Source organism: Ochotona curzoniae, unplaced genomic scaffold, assembly GCF_017591425.1.
Source record: "Ochotona curzoniae isolate NIBS_2020 unplaced genomic scaffold, NIBS_Ocur_1.0 scaffold_2476, whole genome shotgun sequence".
Classification (NCBI taxonomy): domain Eukaryota; kingdom Metazoa; phylum Chordata; class Mammalia; order Lagomorpha; family Ochotonidae; genus Ochotona; species Ochotona curzoniae.
The window spans coordinates 15,649,862-15,673,398 of NW_024467095.1; the positions used below are offsets into that span (position 1 = coordinate 15,649,862).

At 49.0% G+C, this 23,537-nt stretch overlaps 1 protein-coding gene across 1 annotated transcript in view; it reads left to right on the forward strand.

Annotated features, from left to right (window-relative positions):
* Positions 1 to 23,537, forward strand: part of DENND2A (DENN domain containing 2A) — a 69,432-nt gene that overhangs the window by 13,953 nt on the left and 31,942 nt on the right. Inside the window, exons 2-5 of the mRNA XM_041002330.1 lie at positions 4,809 to 5,894; positions 14,771 to 14,898; positions 16,161 to 16,282; positions 21,581 to 21,778. Coding sequence (XP_040858264.1) covers positions 4,948 to 5,894; positions 14,771 to 14,898; positions 16,161 to 16,282; positions 21,581 to 21,778 — 1,395 coding nt within the window. The 5' untranslated portion in view covers positions 4,809 to 4,947. The remainder of the gene's footprint in view (positions 1 to 4,808; positions 5,895 to 14,770; positions 14,899 to 16,160; positions 16,283 to 21,580; positions 21,779 to 23,537) is intronic.

Sequence of the window (23,537 nt, forward strand, 5' to 3'; positions counted from 1 at the left end):
GCAGGTAGACTTTCATGCCTGGCTTCCGTTCATTTAGCGTCATGGTTTTGAAGGTCCACCCATTGTGCAGTATGTCCCTTGTATAATGGCCTGGCACTGATCAGCTACCAGTCTTTGGGTTGTCTCCCTGTCCGGCCGTCATGAATAGCGCTGCTGTGAGCACGCGCATTTCCGTTCCTCAAGGGAGATGCATTATTGGCACAGTCCTGTGTATTGGTGAAGAGGAGCACTTGAAGCAGGGTTGGAGGGGGATATAACAGTGCATTTCCTTACCCTAACCTTTCTGCATGAAAGCTTATGCATGAAAGTTATTTCCTGTGTGCTGTCCTAATGGAAAGCCAGGCACCTCACCCCTTACCAAACAGCCTGTGGGTCAGAGTCTGAGGTCCATGTCCCCAGGGTGTCCTGGCATCACTGTGGAGCAGTCTTGCCTCCCTGGAGAAGGGTTGGCACACTTCACTTGGCTTTATGGTATGGAGAGAGCCAATAATAAGGTTGGAGCGGTGAAGCAGAGCTGGAGTAGAGCAGTGTGGATAGGATGGCCAGTTGTTTTGCTTAATTAAGCACTGGGGCGACTGGTGCATCCCTGGCTCTCACGCATCCCACCTTTGCAATGATGATGATGGTTGTAAAGGAGAAGGTAAGTGTGTCTCAGTCTTTGGGGGCTGCTGTTCACCCCTCAGAGCTGTAACTCCTTCCTGACGATGCCCCACCTGCAGCTGAAGTGCTGGCTATGAGAGAGCCCCAGGCTGCTCCCAGGAACCCCTGCCAGCGCTGTAGGGGTTCTTACTTGACTGCTGTCTGATTGGCAGCCCCGTCATAGGTTGGTCGTTGTCCCGTGTAGAGGGTGGAGCTGCTGTCTTGTGTGCGGTGTCTTGTGTCTGTGTGCGGTGGAAACTGTCTTGGTTTTCTGTTCTGTTTTCCTGCCTGTTTGTTCGTGCGTCGGGAGTTCTCCCTCGCGAGCCCCCAGCCCCACATCTTTTTTCATCTTCCACGTTTTCCCAGGCCTTCTTGTAATGTTTGGCAATCTGGTGGAGACTCGAGTGTCCTCTAGGAGGATGCCATCAAAGGGGTAGGGTGGAGTGGGTGTGGGTTGCATGTAATGACTTTAATAAACTGACTGTAAGATCCTTGTGCCTCTGTATGCATGAGTACCGAAGGGCTCTAATGGCTATATCATTGTCATTTCTCCCAAAACCTATTGAAGAATATTTTATTAAAGTAGTCTTGAACAATTAGAGGGTAAAGGGGAGAGTCAGAGAGAGAATGTTAAAATCAAGTGAATTTGGAGGTTTTCTGCACCGTTTTTGCAACCGTTTTTTGAGATTACTTCAAGTCAGAACAGCTCTAAGGTTGTTAGGTTCCCACCATCACATTTGCAAATGCTTTCTAGAAGTCTCCCACCTTTAGAAAGATTCCTTTTAGACTCTTTTAGACTCTCCACTTTTAGAAAGACTCCTCCCTGACAGGTGGCAGACCTGGACCCTCCCTTGCTTCACGCATTGACTGAACTCTGCAAAGATGCCCACCCCTGGTCAGGCACAGTGGCCTGTCACTCGTGGTCTGTGCTTCCCCACTGCCAGCTGGCCGTCCTGGGAGCCACCTACATTTCCTGAGGGATGTTGGTGCAGTCTTTGAGCCAGGCTCAGGGCCCAGTGCAATCAGGGGTGCTGGGAAGGAGACCAAGCCGCTGAGGGGACCTGACGGGGCTGAGAAGGAAGGAAGAAAGCACTGGGGAACTTCACTCTGGGGTCCCCATCTCATAGGGAGTCGGGATGGAGAAGCTGCCCGAGATCCCAGTCCCCTTACTGTGATTCGAAAGCCTCAGCATGAACCTATATGAGATCCTGACACTTGCAGGGGGAAGATTAGGCAACTGAGCTATTGTGCTGAGCCCCAGGAGTCTTATTTTTAGTCTGCGGCTATACCACCTTAAATGACCATACCACCTTAAACGGCCATATCACACTAAATGTGCCTGGGGGGGGGGGGAGGGCTCTGACTGCACGCCCCTGTGTCTCATTCCTGTGCCGTGTCCGTGGGACATGTTTGATTACACGCCCCCCCCCACCAGTTGTGGAAGAGCAGTTGTTTGCACAGATCCTGTCCATCTTGTTGGTGGCACCATGAGAACCGGGACTGTGACTTTAGGCAAATAGCAGCAGGCCTCCAATTCTGATGAAAATCTGTCCTCAGTGGTGACAGGACAGTGACATGTTAGCTTGTTTGTAAGCTGCTAGGAGTCCTGACTGTTAAGGTAGATAAGGCTTTCTGCTGTTAGTCAGATTTAAGAAACTGGATTCACACACACACACACACACACAAAGTGTTTGCATTTTCACAAGTTTCTAATTTCTTGCTGTACAACCAAGAAGAGCAGCATCATTTATGTGCTAATGTCCCAACTGAGGGAGAAACCTTTAAATAAACAACCCATTAGTCTTTGGAATAAAAAGCTAAGCAGCAACAGATGCATGAAATTGCTAATTCTTCACCCCTCTCTCTGAACACCAGTTGGAGCTTCAGAATGCCTGTAGGGTCAGACCTACATATTCAGAAAATGTGTCTTGTGGTTTGGGGTGTATGTGTAGCACGTCTCGAGTCACTGTGGTAAGTCATGACATTTGCTGGTGAGTTTCGCGTTTTGAAACTATAGATACTTGGGCCCGGCATGGTAGCCTAATGGCTAAAGTCCTCACCTTGCATTTGCTGAATCCCATTTGGGCGCAGGTATGTTTCCGGGCTGCTCCGCTTCCCATCCAGCTCCCTGCTTGTGGCCTGGGAAAGGAGTGGAGGACGGCCCAAAGCCTTGGGACCCTGCACCCCCGTGGGAGACCTGGAGGAGGAAGCTCCGGGCTCCTGACTTCAGATCAGCTCAGCTCCAGTTGTTATGGCCACTTGGGGAGTGAACCAGCAGGTGGAAGATCTGTCTCTCCTTCTCTCTGTAAATCTGCCTTTCCAATAAAAATAAATATTAAAGAAAAGAAAACATGGATACTCATTAGGTGAGCCAAAATCTTTTTCTTTCAAAATAACTTTTAGAGTCTTCATGACACTGATCTAAATCACATTTGGAGGCATATAGTGGTACTCCAGATAGGGAGTATATATAATTGTATATATAATTGTAGATTCATGTGTGCATATATATATATATATATATATATATACATATATACATAAATGCTCAAAAAGTTCATGAAAATGCATCTTATGGATAAGCTATGCATGGATTTTGAATATTTTTTGCACTGAAGTTTATCCTTTTTAAGCGTTTATTTTATTTGAAAGCAAGAGCTACACAGAGAGAATCTTCCATGTACTGGTTCACTACCCAAATGGCTAGAACAGTCAGAGCTGAGCTAATCAGGAGCCAGAAGTCAAGAGCTTCATCTGGGTCTCCTGCGTAGGTGCAGGGGTCCAGAGACTTTAGCCATCCTCTGCTGCTTTCCCAGGCTGTAGGCAAAACATTGGATCAGAAGTGGAGCAGCCGGGACTTGAACCGGCCTCCACGTGTGATGCTGACACTGAAGGAGGAGACTTTGCCATGGTACCAGTCTCTGAAATTTTATCTTCTGATGCCATCTTCCAGGAACATTTGAAGCACCCATTTTTCCTCACGTGCATGACCTAGACCACAGCTCTCCACAGTGACGCGTGTGCCCCACTCCCTGTAATGCAGAAGAAGTCCTTGGCTGAGGCTGAGGGGCCAAAGCTCTGCTCGGGTGGGGCCTCAGCTGACAGAGCCTCAGGTGGCAGCTGTGTTGTGCTGTGTGTTTCTTGGCCCTGCTTCTGGCTGGCACCTTTATGCAAAAGATATTTGTTCACCAGTTACTCTGCTAGCGTTGAGGGTGCCAGGGACACCCCAGTGACCAACAAACAGCCCCTGGCACCCTGGAGAGTTGGCTGTAGGGAGCTCATGTTTCCGGAGGAGCTTCCATTCATGGTGGCTTTACCCATGGCAGGCAGGACGGTTTACCAAGGCCAGAATTAGCACATGTCTGTGGCTTGCGGTGTTGGTTTAGTTTTTGACTCATCTGTGTCAAGGATTGCCCCTGGCTAACAGAAGCCACGGCAGTGTAGGCTGTCTCATGTTTTCTCTTGGATATTATTCCTGTCTTTATCAAGGCAGAAAGCTGAAGGATGCTGGCAGCAACCCCTTACTGCACACTCCAAGCACGTGGACTAATTCATTATGTGCTCGCTACCTGCCTGTCAGAGCTTATCATCACTGAGCGTTAGAGGACTTAACCTTGCCTGAGAAATCATAGCTGTACTGGGGTTCAAACCCAAGTTGGAATGCTCCTGTGGCTCCATCATACTGCCTTCCTGAGCATCATACAACTGTATTTTTTTTTTAAGATTCATGTGATTTTATTTGAAGGAGTGATAGAGACAGAGAGATCTTCCATCTGAAGGCTCCCTCCCCACCCCACAGATAGCTACAATGGCCAGGCTGAATGCAAAAGCCAGGAGCTTCCTCCAGATCCCCAACCTGGGTGCAGGGACCCAAGCACTTGGGCCATCTCCCACTGCTTTTCCAGGCACATTAGCAAGAAGCTGCATCGGAAGTGGAGCAGCCGGGACTCAAACCTTTGTCCGTTTGAGCTGCTGGCACCGCAGGTAGTGTGGCTTCTACTTGGTACACCTCAAAGCCGGCCCCATTCGGTAATGTTTTAAAAGGATGGTTTCAGTGTTTATGGTTTGCAACTGGCATAGAATACATCTATCAGAATTCTAGTATATGCCTTTCATCTGCCCAAGGACCATGCCAAGAATCTCTCATGGCGTTTGTCTCTCTGGTTCAGGGTCCAGGTGGAAGGTTTGAAGGCTGCAGAAGATCAGTGGAGACAGCTGTTTGGCGCCTCTGTTCCTGACCCCTAGTCGGCCTTCAGCAGCAGTCACCTGCAAGGCTTCGCTCACCTCGCACTGTAGTCCGGAGTGGACATGTTCAGCTCTGAGATGACCATCAGTGGCCTCACTGCAGATCTCACTGCCAAGGAAGCCAGCAGGCCCAGCAGGAAGCAACTCAGTGACATCCAGAACTCCTGCCCGTCTTTCCGTGCTGGAGCCCGGCACAAGTCCCTCAGCATAAAGGACAAGATATCAGAATGGGAAGGGAAGAAGGAGGTGGCAGGTTCTGCTTCTGGCCGGAGGACAGACGGAGAAGGAGAATGCCCACAGTCCTGTGTGACGGAGAGAAGTGGTGAGGCAGTGAGACCTCGGGCCACCGAGCCCAAGGACCGAGCGAGGCCGGGAACAGAGCACGTGGAGAAGGAGAGGCACCGAAGAGGGGTCAGGGCCAAGGGACAGGATGCTCCTGAGCTGGGACAAGACCGCAGCCAACCAGACGGGGAGCTGGAGGCGCGATCTGCCAGGCGTGTTCCCAATGATCACCTGTCGGTGCTAAAGCAGGTGAAGAAACTAGAGCAGGCTCTGAAGGACGGCTCAGCCGGGCTGGACCCCCAGCCGCCGGGGACCTGTTACTCCCCACACTGCCTGCCTGAGAGGGCCGAAGAGGGGCTGCCCCTCCCTGAGACCGGCCGAGGCAGGGCTGGCTCGGAAGTCAGCCCGCAGCAGCAGCGGCAGCATCTTGGCCAGGCCTGGGAGCTGGAAGGCAAGGAACCTGACCCCGAGGCTACAGGCTTGGAGGGATGTGCCCCAAAGCCCTTCATCAACCCCCTTCCGAAGCCCCGGAGGACGTTCAGACATGCCGGGGAGGGGGACCAGGACAGGAATCTCGGTGTTGCCACGACTGGAAGCTTCAGGAAGGAGAAAAGAAACCTGCCTCCTCTGCCTGCCCTTCCTCCCCCACCCCTGCCCTCCTCACCCCCGCCTCCCTCAGTGACCCGGAGACTGGGGAACTCAAGGCAGAAGTCCAGTGCGGACCACAGGTAGGTGCCAGCTGGCCCGGCCACGGCAGTGCCTGGTGACCGCCTGCAGCTTGATTGGTGATTATAACAGAGGAATCTTGTAGCTCATCCAGCTGAAGGTAGCTTGCTGCAGCCTGGAAACATGATACCCGATAGTCTTAATCCTCAGAAAAGAGTGTCCGTTTTTAAAAACATACCTGTTGAGTGTGATAGCCTTGCCATTGACACAGTCAATGAGAGTGAAATGAAGAACTTGGGTTAATGTGGGCAGCGTAACCAGTAGACCTTGGTAACTGCTGCTAACAGTAACCATGTCTTTGGGTCTTTGGGGCTCTTCTTTGTCTATTTTTTCCTTGGTGCAGGTTCTAGAAACATTAGTTCGCTCTAAAGCTCTCTGTGACACCCTCAGAAGTCACTTAGCTGTTCCTTATTGTTATATATGGATGTTTACACTTGTGATTTTTTTTTAAAAAAATTATTTTGTTTTTTTTGTTGGGAAGTCAGATATATAGAGAGAAAGGTCTTCAATCCGCTGATTCACTTTCCAAGTAGTCACAATAGCCAGAGCTGAGCTGATCCAAAGCCAGGATCCTGGAGCCTTTTCTGGGTCTCCCATGTGGGTGCAGGGTCCCAAGGCTTTGGGCTGTCCTCGACTGCTTTCCCAGGCCACAAGCAGGAAGCTGGTTGGGAAGTGGGGCCCACTGGGATTAGAGCCCATATGAGACCCCAGTGTGTACAAGGTGAGGGTTTTAGCTGCTAGGTTACCATGCTGGGCCCACACTTGTGAATATGTTAGAGTAAGGCAACACATTACGGGCTGGCACTGCAGTACAGCACGATAAACCACTGCCTGCGACACCCAGATCCTTTGGCAGCACTGGCTCACATCCCAGCGGCTCCAGCTTCCCGTGCAGCTCCTTGCTAATGCACCTGCAAAATCAGTGATGACTGGCTCAGTGGCGTTCCTGGCTCCTGGCTGCAGCCTGGTCCAGCCCTGGCTGTGGCGGCCATTGGGAGAGTCAGAGGAAGGACATCTCTGCTTCTCTCTTTCCTTGTGAGTCTGCTTTTCAAGTAAATAATAATCTTTTTTTAAATAATGGAAAATATGCTTTGAAAACTATGTATTTTCTGCTTTGAAACTCAATTTCTAATCCATGTGTGTCAGGTTGATACCCACGTACCCGGAAGCCAGTACACGTAGTGAAACAGTCATCCATACTTATTCTCATTGCTTCTTTGCCTGCTGTTTTTCTTTTTAGATTTATTTTATTTGTTTAAAAAACAGTTACAGGAAGAGATCTTCTATCTGCTGCTTTACTCTCCAAGTGACTGCAACACCTGGAGCTGGGCTGTTCTGAAGCCAGGAGCCAGGAGCTTCTGGGTCTCCCACAGCAATATGAACTTGGTTATGTATGTTTTTTGGTATATGTTGAGTAACTTTGGCTGGAATGCCTTAAGGCCGACATGTAACATGTGACTGCGTGTAAGTGTAAGCAGCAGCCCGAATCCCATGTATCTGCATACTTGGAGTATTTTACCATGAATTCAGATTTTCAAAATGTTAGTTTCACTTACTCATGTGACAGCTTTTAGATCTTTCTGAAACCAAATAACTTCACTGAAATTCCAACTTTGAAACTGACTGTCAGGGCTGGTGTTGTGTGGTTCAGCTGCTGCCTCTAGCTCCTACAGTGTGCGTGCTGCTTCAAGTACCAGCTGCTTCGCTTCTGATCCAGCTCCCTGCTAATGCATCAAGTGGCAGAGCATGGCCCAAGTCCTCGGGCCCCTGCATCTGTGTGGAGACCCATAAGAAACCCGAGGCTACTGCCTTCAGCTTGGCTCAGTCCTAGCTGCCACAGCCATTTGGTGAGTAGGCCAGCAGAGGAGACGTCTCTCTCTGCCTCCTCTCACTGCCTTTCAAATAAATGAATAAACCTTCAAAACACGCATACACACACATATACACACACAATCATGACTGTCTTGGCCTCACTTCAATTGATTCTTTCCTTGGGGCTTTAGTGTAAGATTTCTAGAACTTTCTGAGGACATGAACCCTCAAATCCTTAGGTACAGCTGCCAAATCCTACCGCTGGGTTGTTGAGTCCCCAGTGCCCATCTTCTGTACGGTGGACAGGGATCCCCACAGCTCCCTGGCTGGACAGCTGCCCTCGGCTATCCCAAGTTTAACAATGGGCTTTACCTAACCAGCCACACTGTGTCTGGCTCTGTTCACATGCTGCTTGAGGGTGTCTGAGTCCTCGAAATGACAACATCTTAAAAAGCCGAATGTTTAAAAATCTTGAAAGGAGCCAATTGGTGGATTAATTTGAGGTTTGGCGCAAAAGTGACTTGGAAAGCTGCTGAGAAATTTGATTTTGTAACAGCGCGCATTTCAGCAGTCACTGTGTTGGGAGACAGAGCCAGGGGTCGCCTTGCTGCCTCACAGCTCTGATCGTCATGGCTTGTTTCCCACAGAATGGTAGAGTCACTGCCTCTTGAGACTCCAGACTGACTGGATAGATAAAGTTTTGTTTATTTGCTTACTTGTTTTCCCATCCTTACATTTCTGTTTTGGATCCAGAGTAAGAAAAGCAGAAAGCTTATAGTCATGGTCCCCGTGGAAGGAATGAACTAACAAATGCAAGCTGGGAGCCAGGAAGCCTTCTCCTGCTGGGGCCCCCTGCTCTGAATACCTCGAGTGTGAGTGGCCTTGCCGTGGGTTGTGCTCAGTCTTGGGGAAGGGCTGACCATGGCCACTGAGGTGAAGGGGCAGGCACAAAGTGTCTGTGTGGCAACTAGAAGCAGGTGTAAGGAGCTAGGGCATGGCATTTCTGGTGCCAAGCCCTCCTGAATGTCTTAGGCTCTCCAAGCTTGCTGAACTCACTGTCTTGGAAGAAATGCATTTGAGAAGCTCACTATATATTTACTCAAGAATACACCTGCTTTTTTTTTTAAAACCCCAAAATGGGGATGATTGATGAGCAGTAGATGTGGCCATGAAGATCAGCTCTTAAATTATTTCCTTCTTTAACTCCATCAGTACCTATCTACTTGGCATGAACACCTGTTTAGTGTGTGGCATGAACAGGGCGGATTGCATCCCTGAGCTTTCTGGAACCCACAGACTAGGCCAGAGCCACCACTGCCAAGTTCATTGGAACAATCAGATCATTCTAGCATCTCGGAAACTAGACATTGCCAACCCTCAGGCCGGCACCAGAGGTCAGAGGAGGCGAAGTCAGGCGCAAAGGAGGTTACACCCTTCGCTGGAGCTGTGGGCTCCCCCAAGGCAGGGACAGCCGGCGTCATCCTCTCTAAACACAATGTGACCTACAGAAGGTACTCATTAAATGGGGGTGGACTGTGGAATGAGTGCTGGAACTGCCTTGGAGGGAGGAGCTGCTTTGAATGCAGTTGTGGGATTACAACAGCACCCAGTGCTGTGCAGATGGTGTCTGGCCTCCCGGGAAATGAAGACAGGCTCAGAGCGGGGATGGGGTGTGGGAAGTGAGTTTGATGCGCTATTGCAGGCCAGCCCTGCGACAGGAAAGAGGAGAGCTGAGCAGCAGAGGTGTGGCTGCAGGGTCAGGATAGGTGTACCGTGAGACCTTTTGGAACCTGCTGTATTGAGGGCCCTGGACAAAGATTTGGCTTTATCGTCTCAGAGCAGTGACTGTGTTTAAGAAGGGGAGACTCAGTCAGACCTGCTGTTGATTTAGAACTTATTCTGGCAGTGGCCTGGGGACATGACATGAAGGGGCACCGGTGGGCAAGGTGTGAGGGTGGAGGCAAGAACATGCAGGAGGTGTTGTGGAGCACCCTGTGGTGGTACTGTGTTGGGAACTGGGAGGAGTAGATGGGGTCAAGGGACGCTTTGAACTCCAGTGAATGGGTTAGAAGGGGATGAGCAGAGGGGAGGGCTGTGGGTGTGGCTGCCACGGTCAAGGCAAATCCTGGGGCTGGCCTCCCTGGGAGGGCCGTGCTGGCAGCAGGTCTGGCCCTTGTGGCAGAGGCCAGGGGAGGGTGAGGTCAGTTTGGGACTTGTTCATTCTGAAGGTCTGTGCACCGTCCCAATGGGATGAGCTCCCACAGTAGCATTTCATTGATGAAAATATGGAATAGCCTCGAATACCATTTGAAACATGAGCCAGCAGGTCAGGACTTCGCGTTGGTTATTGAAATGTAGAGATTACACAAATTACAGCCCACTGCAGCAGAGTTCTTTGGAACAGTCAGATCATTCTAGTACCTCCAAAGCCAGCAACAGCCAGCCCTCAAGGGACAATCATAGGAGACAGAGGTCAGGCTTATAGGAGGCTGCACCCCTTCCCTGGGCTGTGGGCTCCCTAAACCCACAGCCGGCTTGCTGACCTATAAGAAGTTATTACTGAACATGGGAACGGGCTGTGGAATGAGTTCCGGTAACACTTTTAGATGAGGCAGAAGCCACTGTGTGTATGATAATCAGTACTTAACCCTTCAGGATTTCCTTGCTTGCAAAGATGCAAATAGAGCTATTAGAATTTTTTTTTCCCAAGTAAAAAAGAAAACTTGCGGAAAAAAATTCTTGAGGGATTGGCTGGTTAGAATAGCATGATTTCTGCAGGTAGGTAGACCAGTCACCTATGTGGAAGTTTGGGAGAGGAGGCCTGATGTCTGGGCAAGCATTGAGGTAGACCATGGAAATAGCACTCAAGAGGATCTAAGCATGAAACACCGTTGCTCACCCATCTGTCACCAGGGTCTGGAAGGTGTTGAGAAGTCCAAGGTTGCTGTTGGATTTCTGTCTTCCCATTATTTCTAACAGGCCGTGTACAGATTTCTGGTTTCTTATGATATAATGACTGTGGTTCCTGTTGATTTAAAATCTGCATGTTAGACTTGTTGCTCCTAGCTCCAGGCTTTGAACTGCCCAAGATCTGACTTTTGGGGAGTGAACCGTAAGATAGACGATTTCTCTTGGGGCCTACGTAGTGTAGTGGGTTAAGCCTCCACCTGCAACAGTGATATCCCATAGGGTGCTGGTTTGAGTTATGGCTTCTCCGTTTCCTGTCTAGCTCCCTGCTAATGCTCCTGGGAAAGTAGCAGAAGATAACCCAAGTGCCTAGGTCCCTGCCACCTGGAGGAGTTCTTGGCTCCTGGTTTCAGCCCGGCCCAGCCTCAGCCATGTAGGGAGTGAACCAGTAGGTGGAAAATCTCTTTTTTTTTTTCTTTCTCTTTCACTCTGTCTCTTCTCTCTCAATTTGCCTTTCAAATGAAACAGTTTGTTTTTAGAAAAGCGCAAGTAAATGATAAGTTTATTTTGGTACAAATAAGTTTGAAATCTGTGCAGTGTTTTTTTCATAGCACACATTTTTACATGAATATTTTGAACAATAATTTTTTCATTGATTTCAAAACAATTTTTGGATCAAAATGTAATCTTGGGCCCGGCAGTGTGGCCTAACGGCAAAAGTCCTTGCCTTGAACGCGCCAGGATCCCATATGGGCGCTGGTTCTAATCCCAGCGGCTCCACTTCCCATCCAGCTCCCTGCCTGTGGCCTGGGAAAGCAGTCAAGGACGACCCAAAGCTTTGGGACCCTGCACCCGCGTGAGAGACCTGAAGGAAGTTCCTGACTCCTGGCTTTGGATCGGCCCAGCACCGGCTGTTGTGCTCACTTGGGGAGTGAATCATTGGATGGAGGATCTTCCTCTCTGTCTCTTCTCTGTATATCTGACTTTGTAATAAAAATAAATAAATCTTTTTAAAAATGTAATCTTCCCTTTTAACTCCATTTTCAGACTTTTAAAGTGCCCTTGAACTGTTCAACCAACAATCCCATCATCTCTTCGACTCTCCGGCACCTTGCTACCTGACGCAGGTGGTGTGCCTGTTGAGGACCCTGGCTCACCAGGGAACCCGGGAGTGCTGGGCTGCTCCAGCTTCTACAGCTTGCTCCGGACCACAGGCCACTGCCGGCCTAAGCCAGTGGCCACCTACGCTTGAACATGTTAGCGTGGGGGCTGATGCTGTGACATAACAGGTTCAGCCTCCATCACATTGTGGCACTGGCATCCCATATGGGCACCAGTGCGAGTCTTAGCTGCTACACTTCCAGTCCAGCAAGTGGAAGTTTCTTTCTCTCTCCTCTTTGTCTCTCCTTCTCTCTGTGTAACTCTGCCTTTCAAATAAAAAATAAAAATAAATAAATCTTTAAAAAAAAAATCAGGATGGTTCAGCCATTCAATAAAAGACCACAGCTCTGACCTGCCTGCCATGCCTAGACCCCATCTGCTTGGGCTCTTACACTTGGCTCTTCCTCTCCTGGCTGGCCCCTTCCAGGGGAGAGACATGGGACTCAGAGAATGGCAGTGCTTCCCCTGGGGCTGGACTTTTGCTAGTAATTCAGGCACCTCAGGGTGCAGGGGATACTTCCAACCTGTTAGACTTATTGAGGCTCTGTAGACCAAACCTGTAAGTTTGGCTTGCTGCTACCCTTAGTGCTGAGTTCAAGACTTCATGCTTCGTGAAGGAGCAGGGTGGGCAGGAGATCCAGGGTGATGGTTCAGATTTGGAGGTATTAAACTTTAGAGCCTGAAGAGGAACGTTGAACACAGCCTTAGCCCAGAAATAAGAAGATGAAGACAACTTCTTCCCCAGGAAAGAAAGGAAGGTCTGAGAAAGGAAATAGAGTGATGGTAGCATTGCACTGGGCTTCTCAAACCCTCGCTAGTGGACTTGTGTGAATCAGAATTAAAAGTTTTCAGAAAAGGGACAGCATAGTGGCATAGCAGGTTGATTCTCCACTGGCTCCCATCCCATATGGACACCAGTTCATGTCCTGGCTGCTCCACTTCCCATCCAGCTCCCTGCTTGTGGCCTGAGAAAGCAGCAGAGGATGGCCCAGTGCCTTGGGTCCCTGCCACCCAAGACCTGGCTGGATTTCTTGGCTTCAGACTGGCCGAACACTGCCTCTTGGCTAGCATTCAGGGAGTGAACTGGTAACAGATGATAAAATTTCTGTCGTGTCTATCTTTGAAATGAGCTGACAGAGCGATTTCAGAAATGGGCTGCATGCAGCAGCCAGATTGAGAGTAAAGGGAAGCGATGCGCCAGAGTGAACTAAGGGTCCAAGAGTCTGAATAAAGTATCTTAAGTGGGGCAAGCCCGAGTAGGTTAACAAAAAGGAAAAGATTTCAGTGGAGAGGAGGGACTTGCCAGGGCCTGGAAGGCAGGCAGGTGACCTCTGCCCAGTTGTGCCTGCCACGCTCCAGCTGTGTTCCCTGCAGTTCCACCTGTTTGAATGCCTGCCTGCCTGCCTGCCTTTCCCAGCTTCATCAAGTGCATCACATTCTGCAGCCTCAGGACCTCCACCTGTGTGTGTCCCCCCACTTTTTTTTATGCAACTTTGTTTTGATGCCTCAGCCCCTCCCTGATTCCTTGGCAAGGCTTTGTGGCATGTGTGCCCCGACGTAAGTTAAGGCCTTCACAGCTTCACTTGTTAATGACTTGTGTTATCCTATCACTGAGATGACCGCAGTTGGTAAGCACATTCGTTTGGGCATGGGCTGGTCGAACATCCGGTCTTCCACCTGGAGTGTAAGCTCTGTGAGGCTGAGACAGGGCCTGTTCTGGGCCCTCCTGAGTTATTGAACTTGAGCTTTGAGTGCCTGCAGGCAGTGAATGTGTAAGATCAGTCCACTGCTTCTCAGCTGGGTGGTACCCAAACAGTAGCTATAATAGTTAAGACTTGCTGAGTGCTTGCTAAGTGCCAGAGTCTGTGACTCCAACACTTCCCTCGCATTTTCTTTCTCTATTTTAGGCCAATCCTTTAATTACTCTTGTACCAGTCAGGACACTGAGTTTCAGCCGACTCAAGCAGTTCATCCAAGGTGGAGGGTGTGTGGCTGTGCATCTGAACCCAGATGCAAAGTAGTCTTAAATCTTAGAACCACTGGGAGGGCATCTTCCCCCAGGACTGGAGGGAGATGGAGAGCTCAACCCTGAGTTGTCACCCGCAGTTATTGGCCGTATGGCTTGTGCAGAACTCTGCTAGACATGTATGCACAGTCACAGGGCAGGGATTCCTGAGTCCCTGCAGCCTCCATGAGGAAGGGGCCTGGAGCACGTCAGTCAAGGCTGGCTTTAGGGGCTGGACTGTTTAGGGAAGAGCATGCATTTTTGGAAGAAATTCCCAATATCTTGCATGGAAGAGGAAGTGTACCTCTAGTCCCTGGCTGGGCAGGCTTGCGTGACTCCAGCTGGGAGAGTGTTGGGTAACTTTGTCTCTGCTTCTCTGTCTAAAATTCTGCCTTTCAAATAAATGATATACTTTATTTGAAAGATAAAGTGACAGAGAAGGAAAAAAAAAAACCAGAAAGCAAGAGAGGAGTGAGCTTGGGAGAGATCTTCCATCCAGTGCTGCTTCACTCTCCAAATGGTCACCACAGCCAAGGCTGAGTCAGGCCAAAGACAGGACCCAGGAACTTTATTCAGGTCTCCTTTGTGAGTGCAGGGACCAAAAGGGACCCAAAGACTTGGGCCATTCTCTGCTCCTTTCCCAAGCACATTAGCAGGAAGATGGTTTTGGAAGTGGGGAGCCATCAGGGCTTAACTGGTGGCCATGTGGGATGCCAGCACTGCTGGTGGAAGTTTAAGCAGTCCCACCACAGCACCTGCTCCTGCTTTACTGTTTCCATGCATCATGAAAGCACAGACATTCTCACAAGTAAAAGCTACATCTCCTTTTAATGGATTTTCACACCTTTTACACACACACACACACACACACACACACAGAATTAATATTGGTTAATAGGAATTTTTCGAAGAAAGGAAAAAAAAAATTGAAGCATGTATTCTCTCATCCAACCTGGTTTGATTCAAGTTCTCCTCCCATTTTGGCCAACCCAGGAAGTCCTACGAGTTTGAAGATCTGCTGCAATCTTCCTCTGAGAACAACAGGGTAGACTGGTACGCGCAGACCAAGTTGGGGCTCACACGCACTTTTTCGGAGGAGAACGTCTATGAAGACATCCTAGGTAAGAGGCTAGCTTGCCCTTTGCATAGGCGTGAGGCTGTGAGCCAGGGGCAGAGACGATGGGACTGGCTGCTTCACACATGCACGTATATATGTACACGCACACATGTGCACAGACTCCAAGATATTCATGTTCTCAAGTGTGTGAGTGCAGGTCAGTTGGATGGGAGCAGGCACCTGGGAGGGGCGACAGGGCATGGGACTGGAGGGCCTAGGGGCCACTGGCCATGCCCTGGCAGGGAGGAAGCATGCTGAGTGGGAGTCTCAAGGCCCCCGATGGATCTTGGTCCCACTCCTTGTTACCCATGTGACACTGAGCTAGGACTTCCCTTGTCTGAGCGTAGGTTCTCTCCTTGTATAACAAGGGTTGTTGAAGCACCCTCTCAGATCCCAAAGTTTGGACTCAGTAGACGGGATTTGATGACTTGGGTTGTCTTCAGGAGAAGGTCCCTGTGTCAGAGCTCAGTCCAGGTGCCTCTTAGGATGGGGGTGAGCAGTGAGGTGCATTAAGAGGGAGAAGCTGCCATGTATACATGTGAGGGACAGGCATACCCAGACAGATACCTGTGGCATCAGCAGTGCCAAAAGCAGCCCTGTGGGTGTGGAAAGCACCACCAGGAAGGACTTCCACTCTGGTGTGTAGCAGTGGGGCTGGGATCCTGTGAGAGCAGCAGGCCTCCCTGTTCGGAAGTGGGCCCAAGAGGCAAGTCAAAGGAACAAAAACCCAGCTAGAACAGCAAAGCGGGCAGGGAGCAGGCTCCTACAACCACAGCTGGCCGCCCCTACTTCCTCGGCCTCCATTTTCTGTCTCTCCAGCAGGCTGCACTCTGCAGGTTTTCATCAGCTCCCTGGAATTCTCACCTCCCAATGGGGCTAGGAGAGCTTGGGCACACTGTGAGTCCCAGCAGATGCCCTGGGCTTTGCCCTGGCCAGCCCAGCTGAGCTTCCAGGGAGGCCTTGACCTGTTCAACTTTGCTTTCAGATCATGAACCCTTCCCGCCCTCATCCCCGAGGCAGGGAGACTCAGGCACTGAGGCCCCAATCCTGGAGCTCATCCCAGGCAGGTGCAGATGTGGGGCCAGGGTGTCAACTACAGCAAATGTCAGGGTCAGATACCGAGAGGAGAGGGAGAGCATCTCAAAGCAGCAGACCATTCCTGCCAGGGCTATATTGGCATGGCCTCAAGTTGTTGTCCTAGGTGTTCCAGTAAGGAAAATGGGTTCAGCATGCCCAGGCCCCTGACCCGTTGCCTGTCCGCCACAGATCCACCCGTGAAAGAAAACCCGTATGAGGACGTCGAGCTGCACGGCCGCTGCCTGGGCAAGAAGTGTGTCCTGACCTTCCCTGGGTCTCCCACCCCTTCCATCCCTGACACGCCCACCAAGGTGAGAGCCACCGGGGGAGTGGTAGCAGGAGGTTGGGGGAGGGAGGCCAGGGTCCCAGCCCCTTGACCTTGAGCGTTGCAGAGTTGCAGGCCATCCTTGCTTCCAGGTATCTATATCTGTGCCTCAGTACCCCGAATGGCTGTGGTTACCTCTGTAACATCATTACCGGCATCCACAGTGAATTGCGAGTTCTAGTCTCAGCTGTTCTACTTGCAATCCATCCAGCTTTCTGCTAACGCACCTGGCAGGCAGCAGAAGATGGCTGAATAACTTGGGCTCCTGCTACCCATCTAGAAGTCCCGGATGGAGCTTCTGGCTCCTGGCTTCAGCTTAGCCCAGTCATAGCTGTTTTGTGTATAAATTCTTCCAGATCAGAACGTGTATATTCTGGGACAGGCTTGGGGCCTGGTAGTTAAGATGCCTGGTACCTAATTTAAGGTACCTGAGTTTCATGCTGGTGCCTCATCTCAGCTTCCTGCTTGTGTAGACCCTGGGAGGCAGCAGGGATGGCTCAAGCAATTGGGTCCCTGGACCCGCAAGGACTTGACTTTCCAGCTCCTGACTCCAGCCCCAGCCCAGACCTGGCCATTGCAGGTGTTTGGATATCCAACCAGCGGATGAGAGCTCTCTTTCTCTGTTGTGTCCATCTGTCTTTGTCTCTCTGTGCCTCTTTGCCTCTCAAGTAAGTAAACAAATAAATAAGATTTGTAAACACTGTAAGAATACATACATTTTGTTTCTTTGTGGTTCCCCTGAAGCCTAGCAGTAGTCATAACACAACGTAAAGTTGAAGAAATTAAGCAAAAGAAGGCCAAACAAATCCAATTTGCAAATGTCAGCTTCAGTTCCACTACAAGGATGTTTGCAGTTTAAAAAAAATAGCCATTTTCCTGTCCAGGCTCTACGGGGTCAGCCACAGGGGAGGGTCTACTGTGACGACATGGGTCAAGCCACTTCCCATCCTCTTGGCTCCCTCCTTCTGGCATCACCTCCTAGGGGGCAGGGTGTTAGATCATTGTACCACCATGCCGGTCCCTCTGTTATGTGTTTTTAAAACTTGCGTGTGGTCGGGGTTGTGCTTGTTTTGTAACTGCTGCATCCCATACCTAAGTGTCAATTTCAGTTCTGGCTCTTCCACTTCTAATCCAGCTTCCAGTTCATGTGCCTGGGAAAGCAGTGGATGGTATGCCAAGTACATGCGCTCACCCCGAGCCATGAAGGCTCACTTTGGTCTAATTTGCTCTTCTTCACCAATGATCCCTGTACCTGTTCGTGCTGTCCCTGCACAGCCCACTGAGCCTCCCATCCCCCTCCAAAAAGGCCCCTGGAGCCCCTTTCCCCCGTCACATCACCACTGGGAGATGCAGTCACATCTTCCCCAGAGCGCTGCTTATGCTTCAGACTCCTGTGCCTTGTTTGGGCTCCTTCTCTCTGCTTCCTGCTTGGACCTCCACATTGCTTGAATCTCCTTTGTAGAGATGCTGTTATCATCTAAATCTCTCACCAAAATGGAGACCTGCCTTTTGCCTACAGTCTGATGGGATCAGTCATTGCAATGAAAGAATTAGGAACATTTCCTTGGATTTTATTACGGATGATATTGAACAATGAGAAGGCTTGCCACCACTCCTTGGGTTTTTTTGTTTTTGTTTTTGTTTTCTGTTTGTGTGGCTAAGATGCCCGTCATGACCAAACTGGATTAGTTGCTCCCTACCAGAGAATTTATTATTAATTATACATCCACATTGGGTATATAAAACATTGCAGCTGGCCACTTATGGGTACTGGAGTCTATTTCTGGAAATCCTTAAAAATGAAAGATTCAGGAGTTATTGTTCCATACTCTTTGTAACTTCACAAGAATAGAGAAATCAGTAGAATGAAATGGGCCTACTCTATGAGACTTTAAGATATGGTGAATGTGACCTGATACTTTGATAAAGAAAAGCCTTGTTCATTTAGTGAAGTTGGGATAAGCTTGTCTGCAAAGAAAAGATTTAATCAACACGTCATGTATTAACTTAGTGATGGGTCAATGAGTAACATATGTTCAGAATAGGAAAGTGAATCCAGATGAAAATGGAATTAAATATTTATAAATCCTCTGAAAGATGGTAGAGGGCCCAGTGTTGTGGTGCCGCACCGTAAGCCGCCATCTCGCAGTGCCTGCAGAGTCCTGGCCATTCCAGTTCCAATCCAGCTTCCTTTTAATGTGCCTGGGAAGGCAGTGGGTAATGTTCCAAATAGTTGAACCCCAGCCACCCATTTGGGAGACCAGGGTGAGTTCCAGGTTGATAGCGGCAGTCTGTTTCAGACCTGGCTATTACTGCCGTTTGGGGAGTGAAGTAGCAGACAGGAAATCATTTTTTCTGTATGTTTCTTTTTCTCCCTCTTCATGCTCTACCTTTCAGGCCATTCAACAAATGAGTCTTTACCTCGGGATGCTGGACTGTCTGACATTGTCTGTACCAGCATTGTCAGGGCACACTTAAATAACAGACTGATGGAATTATAACTCTTTATGAAGGACTATAGTATTGCAGCAACATAGGGAAAATCTGTCAGGGGTGAGATTTTTGGAGGGGGGGATATCCCAGTCTGTACGAAATTGTACCATAAAATTCAAAAATTTAAAATAAAAACTTAACAAAAAGCAAATGAGTCTTTTAAAACATAAGACAGATTTTTCTAGACAAAGAAGGAAGAGATTAAGTGATTCACACGGGAAAAGATGAGCAGATTTTTGTATTTCAAAGTTACATAGAAAATTCCACATAGCTAACATAAACCTGCAAGTAAACCACACAGGAAAAAGAGACTTGCATCAAACTGACAAATAGCTAATATATATCTACATGGAGCTCATCCAGAACAATAGAAAAACTGGGCCTGCACCGTGGCATGGAGGCTAAGACTCTGCTTGCAGTGCCAGCACCCCAGATGGGAACCAGTTCAAGTCCCAGCTGCTCCGGTTGTGATCCAGCTCCGTGCTTGTGGCCTGGGAAAGCCACATAGCATGGCTTTGTATGGGAGGCCTGGAAGAAGCGCCAGGTTCCTGGCTTCTCACTGGCCTGTCTCCAGCCATTGGCAGCCATTTGGGGTGTGAATCAGCAATGAAAGATATTTTTTGTCTGTTGCTTCCTCTTTCTCTCTTTGTTAACTCCGCCTTTCAAATAAAAATAAATAATAATAAAAGAAAAATACTAAGACTCTAAAGGGTAATTGGCAAAGAAGATAATATACTAAGCCGAATGCAGTTAGCATTTTAAAGTATGAAATAAATAGAAAATAAACTTTTTTTGATTGCATACTCTCAGCCTGCTAGGTAATTTATATGTTTATTCTTTTAATTCATTCATCAGTACTAAAAATTAACCATATAACTCTGTGTGTGTGATCCTTAGAAAATATAGAGCCTAAGTGGTTCATTTATTGTGTTAGTATTATTTAGTGAGTAGTTAAACACTCATATTGCTTCACATGGAAGATAAAGGCATATGAAGAAAAGTATACTCACCCCCATTTGTTTCTTTTCTTTGAAGCAATTGCTGTTTCTCATCAGTTTGTTGTATATTCTTCCAGAGCTGTTCTGTGCATATAAACAGCACAAGAAAAATAGCTCCTTAAGGCATAAACACACACACACACACACACACACACTATCAGTGTACTGGCCCGACTGTTCTACCTGGCTTAGTATGCCTAACAGCGTGTATCTAAGGGACCCTTTCATATCAGTACAGTAAATAATTTTTTCTAAGTATTTGGTGGAGTAGAGACAGGTAACAGAGAAAGAGCAAGTTCCTCCCTACTTGTTCACTCGCTAAATCCCTGTGATGACTGGGCCAGGGACAAAGCCAGGAGCCAGGAAACCTATGCAGTCTTCCCAGGTGGGTGACAGGAGCCCAGTCCATCTATCTATCCCCAGGACCTCCCCGGGTCTGCATTAGCTGGAAGCTGGAGTCAGGAGCCGGAGCTAGGAATCAGACCCAGGCTCCCCTCCATGGGATGTGGGTGTATTCACCAGCATAATTTATTTGGCCGGCCTCTACCAATGAACATTAAGATGTTACAGTAATTTATGAGTACAGACATGCCATCTTATGTACTGTACTCTGCACAATGTGACTTTACTTGTACAGCATATTATTGCACAGCCATAAGCATGTCAGGCAGGTAGATTCCTGGAGGTGAAATTGCTGGATCCAGGTGTGCAGGCATTGGCGTACTCCAGGTTGCCTTCTGTATAGTTGTATCAATCTAGACCCCACGAAGGATGCGTGAAAGCCTGGAAGAGGCTTTCTCCCCTCACCTTCCCCCAATTTTTTTTTTAATCTTTGCTAGTCTTTGGGTGGGTGACACACGTGTCTTTAGTGGAGTTTTCATTTTCTCTAAAAGTGTTATTTATTACTTATTTGAAATACAGAGAATACAGAGAGAGAAAAATCAAACAAACCAACAAAATGAGCTCCTCCTCCCAACTCTTCATTCCTCCTATGCCCGTGAGGGTCAGCCCTGGTTAGGCAAACGCTGAGAACTGGAAGCTCAGTGCTGGTTTCCCACGTGGGTGGTAGGAATCTCGCCATATGAGCGATTGTTCCTGTCTCCCAGGATGCGCGTTAGTGGGAAGCTGGGGTAAGGAGCAGATCCAGGACTCTAACACAAGCCTTTTCCGATAGAAGAATGGTAGACATCATTACTGGCCACTTAACTGCTAGACCAAATGCCCGCTCCAGCTTTGTTTAATTTTTCCTGCAAGTGAAAATATATATAGATATATAGCTACAAATTGTATTTCCTCTTCTATAAACTTCTTTCTTTCTTTTGGCTTTTTCTCTTTTGAGTTGTTAGGGTTTTTTTCTCATTACTTTTGTAGTACATGTCTGGAAATACACTAGGAGTGTATTTTATGGAGTTCATTTATGTTGTGAGTTGTACCTTTTTTTTTGAAGATTGATTTAATTATTTTGAAAGAGCTATACAGGATGGGTGAGAGAAACAGATTTTCCATCTGCTCTTCAGATGGTTGCAATGGCCAGCCCTGGGCCAGACCAAAGCCAGAACCAGTAGCCCCATCTGGGTCTTCCTGTGGGTGGCAGGGGTCCAAACACTTGGACTGTCTTCCACCACTTTATCACACAGGCTCTCCATCACCAGAGTGTTTATTGAGCATGTGTTAACACAGAAGGACTCCACATAGCCCAGGGAGTGGACAAGTGCTCCTCCCCAGTGGACATCCCACCACCGCTCAGTCCCCCACCTACTGATTGACTCTGCCTTCCTCTCTTCCCCAAACAGCAGTCACTGTCCAAACCTGCTTTTTTCCGGCAAAATTCCGAGAGGAGGAACTTCAAACTGCTGGACACGAGGAAGCTGAGTCGGGATGGAACAGGGTCTCCTAAAGTCAGCCCCCCCTCCACACCCAGCAGCCCCGATGACACTTTCTTTAACCTTGGAGACCCACAGAATGGCAAGAAGAAGAGGAAGGTCCCCAAGGTAACACGTGCGATGGGCGGCTGTGCTCAGTTGCCCGGGAAGCTGGGTGGAGGCCCGAGCTGGGACATCTGAGAGTTATTGGGGTCCCACTCAGCCTTAGCTACTTTCTGGATCCCATGCCTCTCCCTGGAAGGCCACATCCTCCCTCTCCCGCCCCCACAGAGCTTGTGCCTGTGTGTTGTTCTGTTGTGCGCTGTTAGGATGAGTGAAATGTTCCCTCCATCTGTGCCTGAGAAAAAGGTTGCCATCAGACACATTCACAGGCAGAATGCATACAGCTGTCATCCACATGCCTGTGGGCGCCCTCACAAGCCAGAAGACAACCCTTAGCCCCCTTCCTCACATGAAGTCTGGACACCTTTACATCAGAGTGGGTGCTGACAGGGGAGGGTACTTAGGCTCAGGATGAGAAGACCAGCTTGAGTGCTTGTATCCTGGTTGAACAAAATGTGGTGGTAAGGAGAAGGCTGAGCTAGTTTAGCAGAGTTGACTGGCACACATTACTCTTGATCTTGACTCCTAGTTCCCGGTGATAAGAATGGTTCTTTCCTCCTGAAGCAGGCATCTTTTACATGAAGAATTTCACCTCCTGCTTACAGGGAGAAAAGGCGTGGTCCTTCTTGCACCTGCTGTTTTTCAAGGACCTTGGGTTCAAAATAATCAGTAAGCCAAAGTGGCACATTTGGGGTGGCATCTTCTGAGCTTCTTCGGTACCAACTTCCTAAGGAACTTAGAGAGCAGATTTTCATTTCCAGGCTCCATGGGAGGGGCTTTTGGGAAGGTGGGCAGTGCGGGGAAGGGTGTCTTAAAACCCACGAGATTCAGTGTGCATGTGTTTAGAGGTGAAGAGCATAGGATGACGGCCCTGGGTTGCATTGATTTTTCTACACGACCCATTGACCCGAGAGAACGTTGAAGGATATCGTGCGAGCCAGCTGCTCCCTGCCAGTTTGGCTGGTGCTCAGAGCCATGGTCTGATGCTGCCAGTCTCACCCTCAGCTTTTGTATTCAGCTGAAGTGCCAGAGTAAGCACTGAAGGGGAAGGGCAGTTAGGGCAGAAACCTAAACCCTGCAGCCTGGGGTTTGCTCGAGGAATGGGGAAGACATCTCACTTCATGGCGTTGGTCGACAGTGGTGCCAGGAGGAGCTTGGCGGAGAAGCCGCGGTTACAGAGAGAGCTGTCTGCTGGTTTATTTCTTAGATAACCACGACAGCCAGGGCTGGGTCAGGCCAAAAAACCAGGAGCCAGGAGTTTCTCTCAGGTCTCCCATGTGGATGCCAGAGGCCCAAGCACTTGGGCCATCTTCTGCTGCTTTCCCAGGCATTTTTTGCAGGGACTTGGGTTGGAAGCGGAGCAGTGTGGACACCAAGCCAAATGTAATATCAGCTTTGGAAGTTCACTGGCTTAAGTGGCTCACCTGATGGAACGACCCTCATCATCAACAGTCTTCAGAATCTTTGCGTCTTCCCAGGCAGAAAATCTGTACTCATTAACCCAAGATTCTGTTTTTCTGCCCTAATCCCTGGCAGCTAGCGTTTCTACTTCGTCTCCTGTGAGTTGGAGTATGCTGTGTGCCTGGAATAAGTGGAAACCTGTAGTATTGTTCTTTGTTATGGGTTGACTCCATTCAGCGCCATGTCCTTGCGGTTCTTCTGTGTGGAAGGATGTGTCAGAATCTCAACCCTCCAGGCATTGTGTGTAGTAGATTAAGCCTCCACCTGCTCTCCTGGCATCCCACCTGAGCATCAGTTTGAGTCC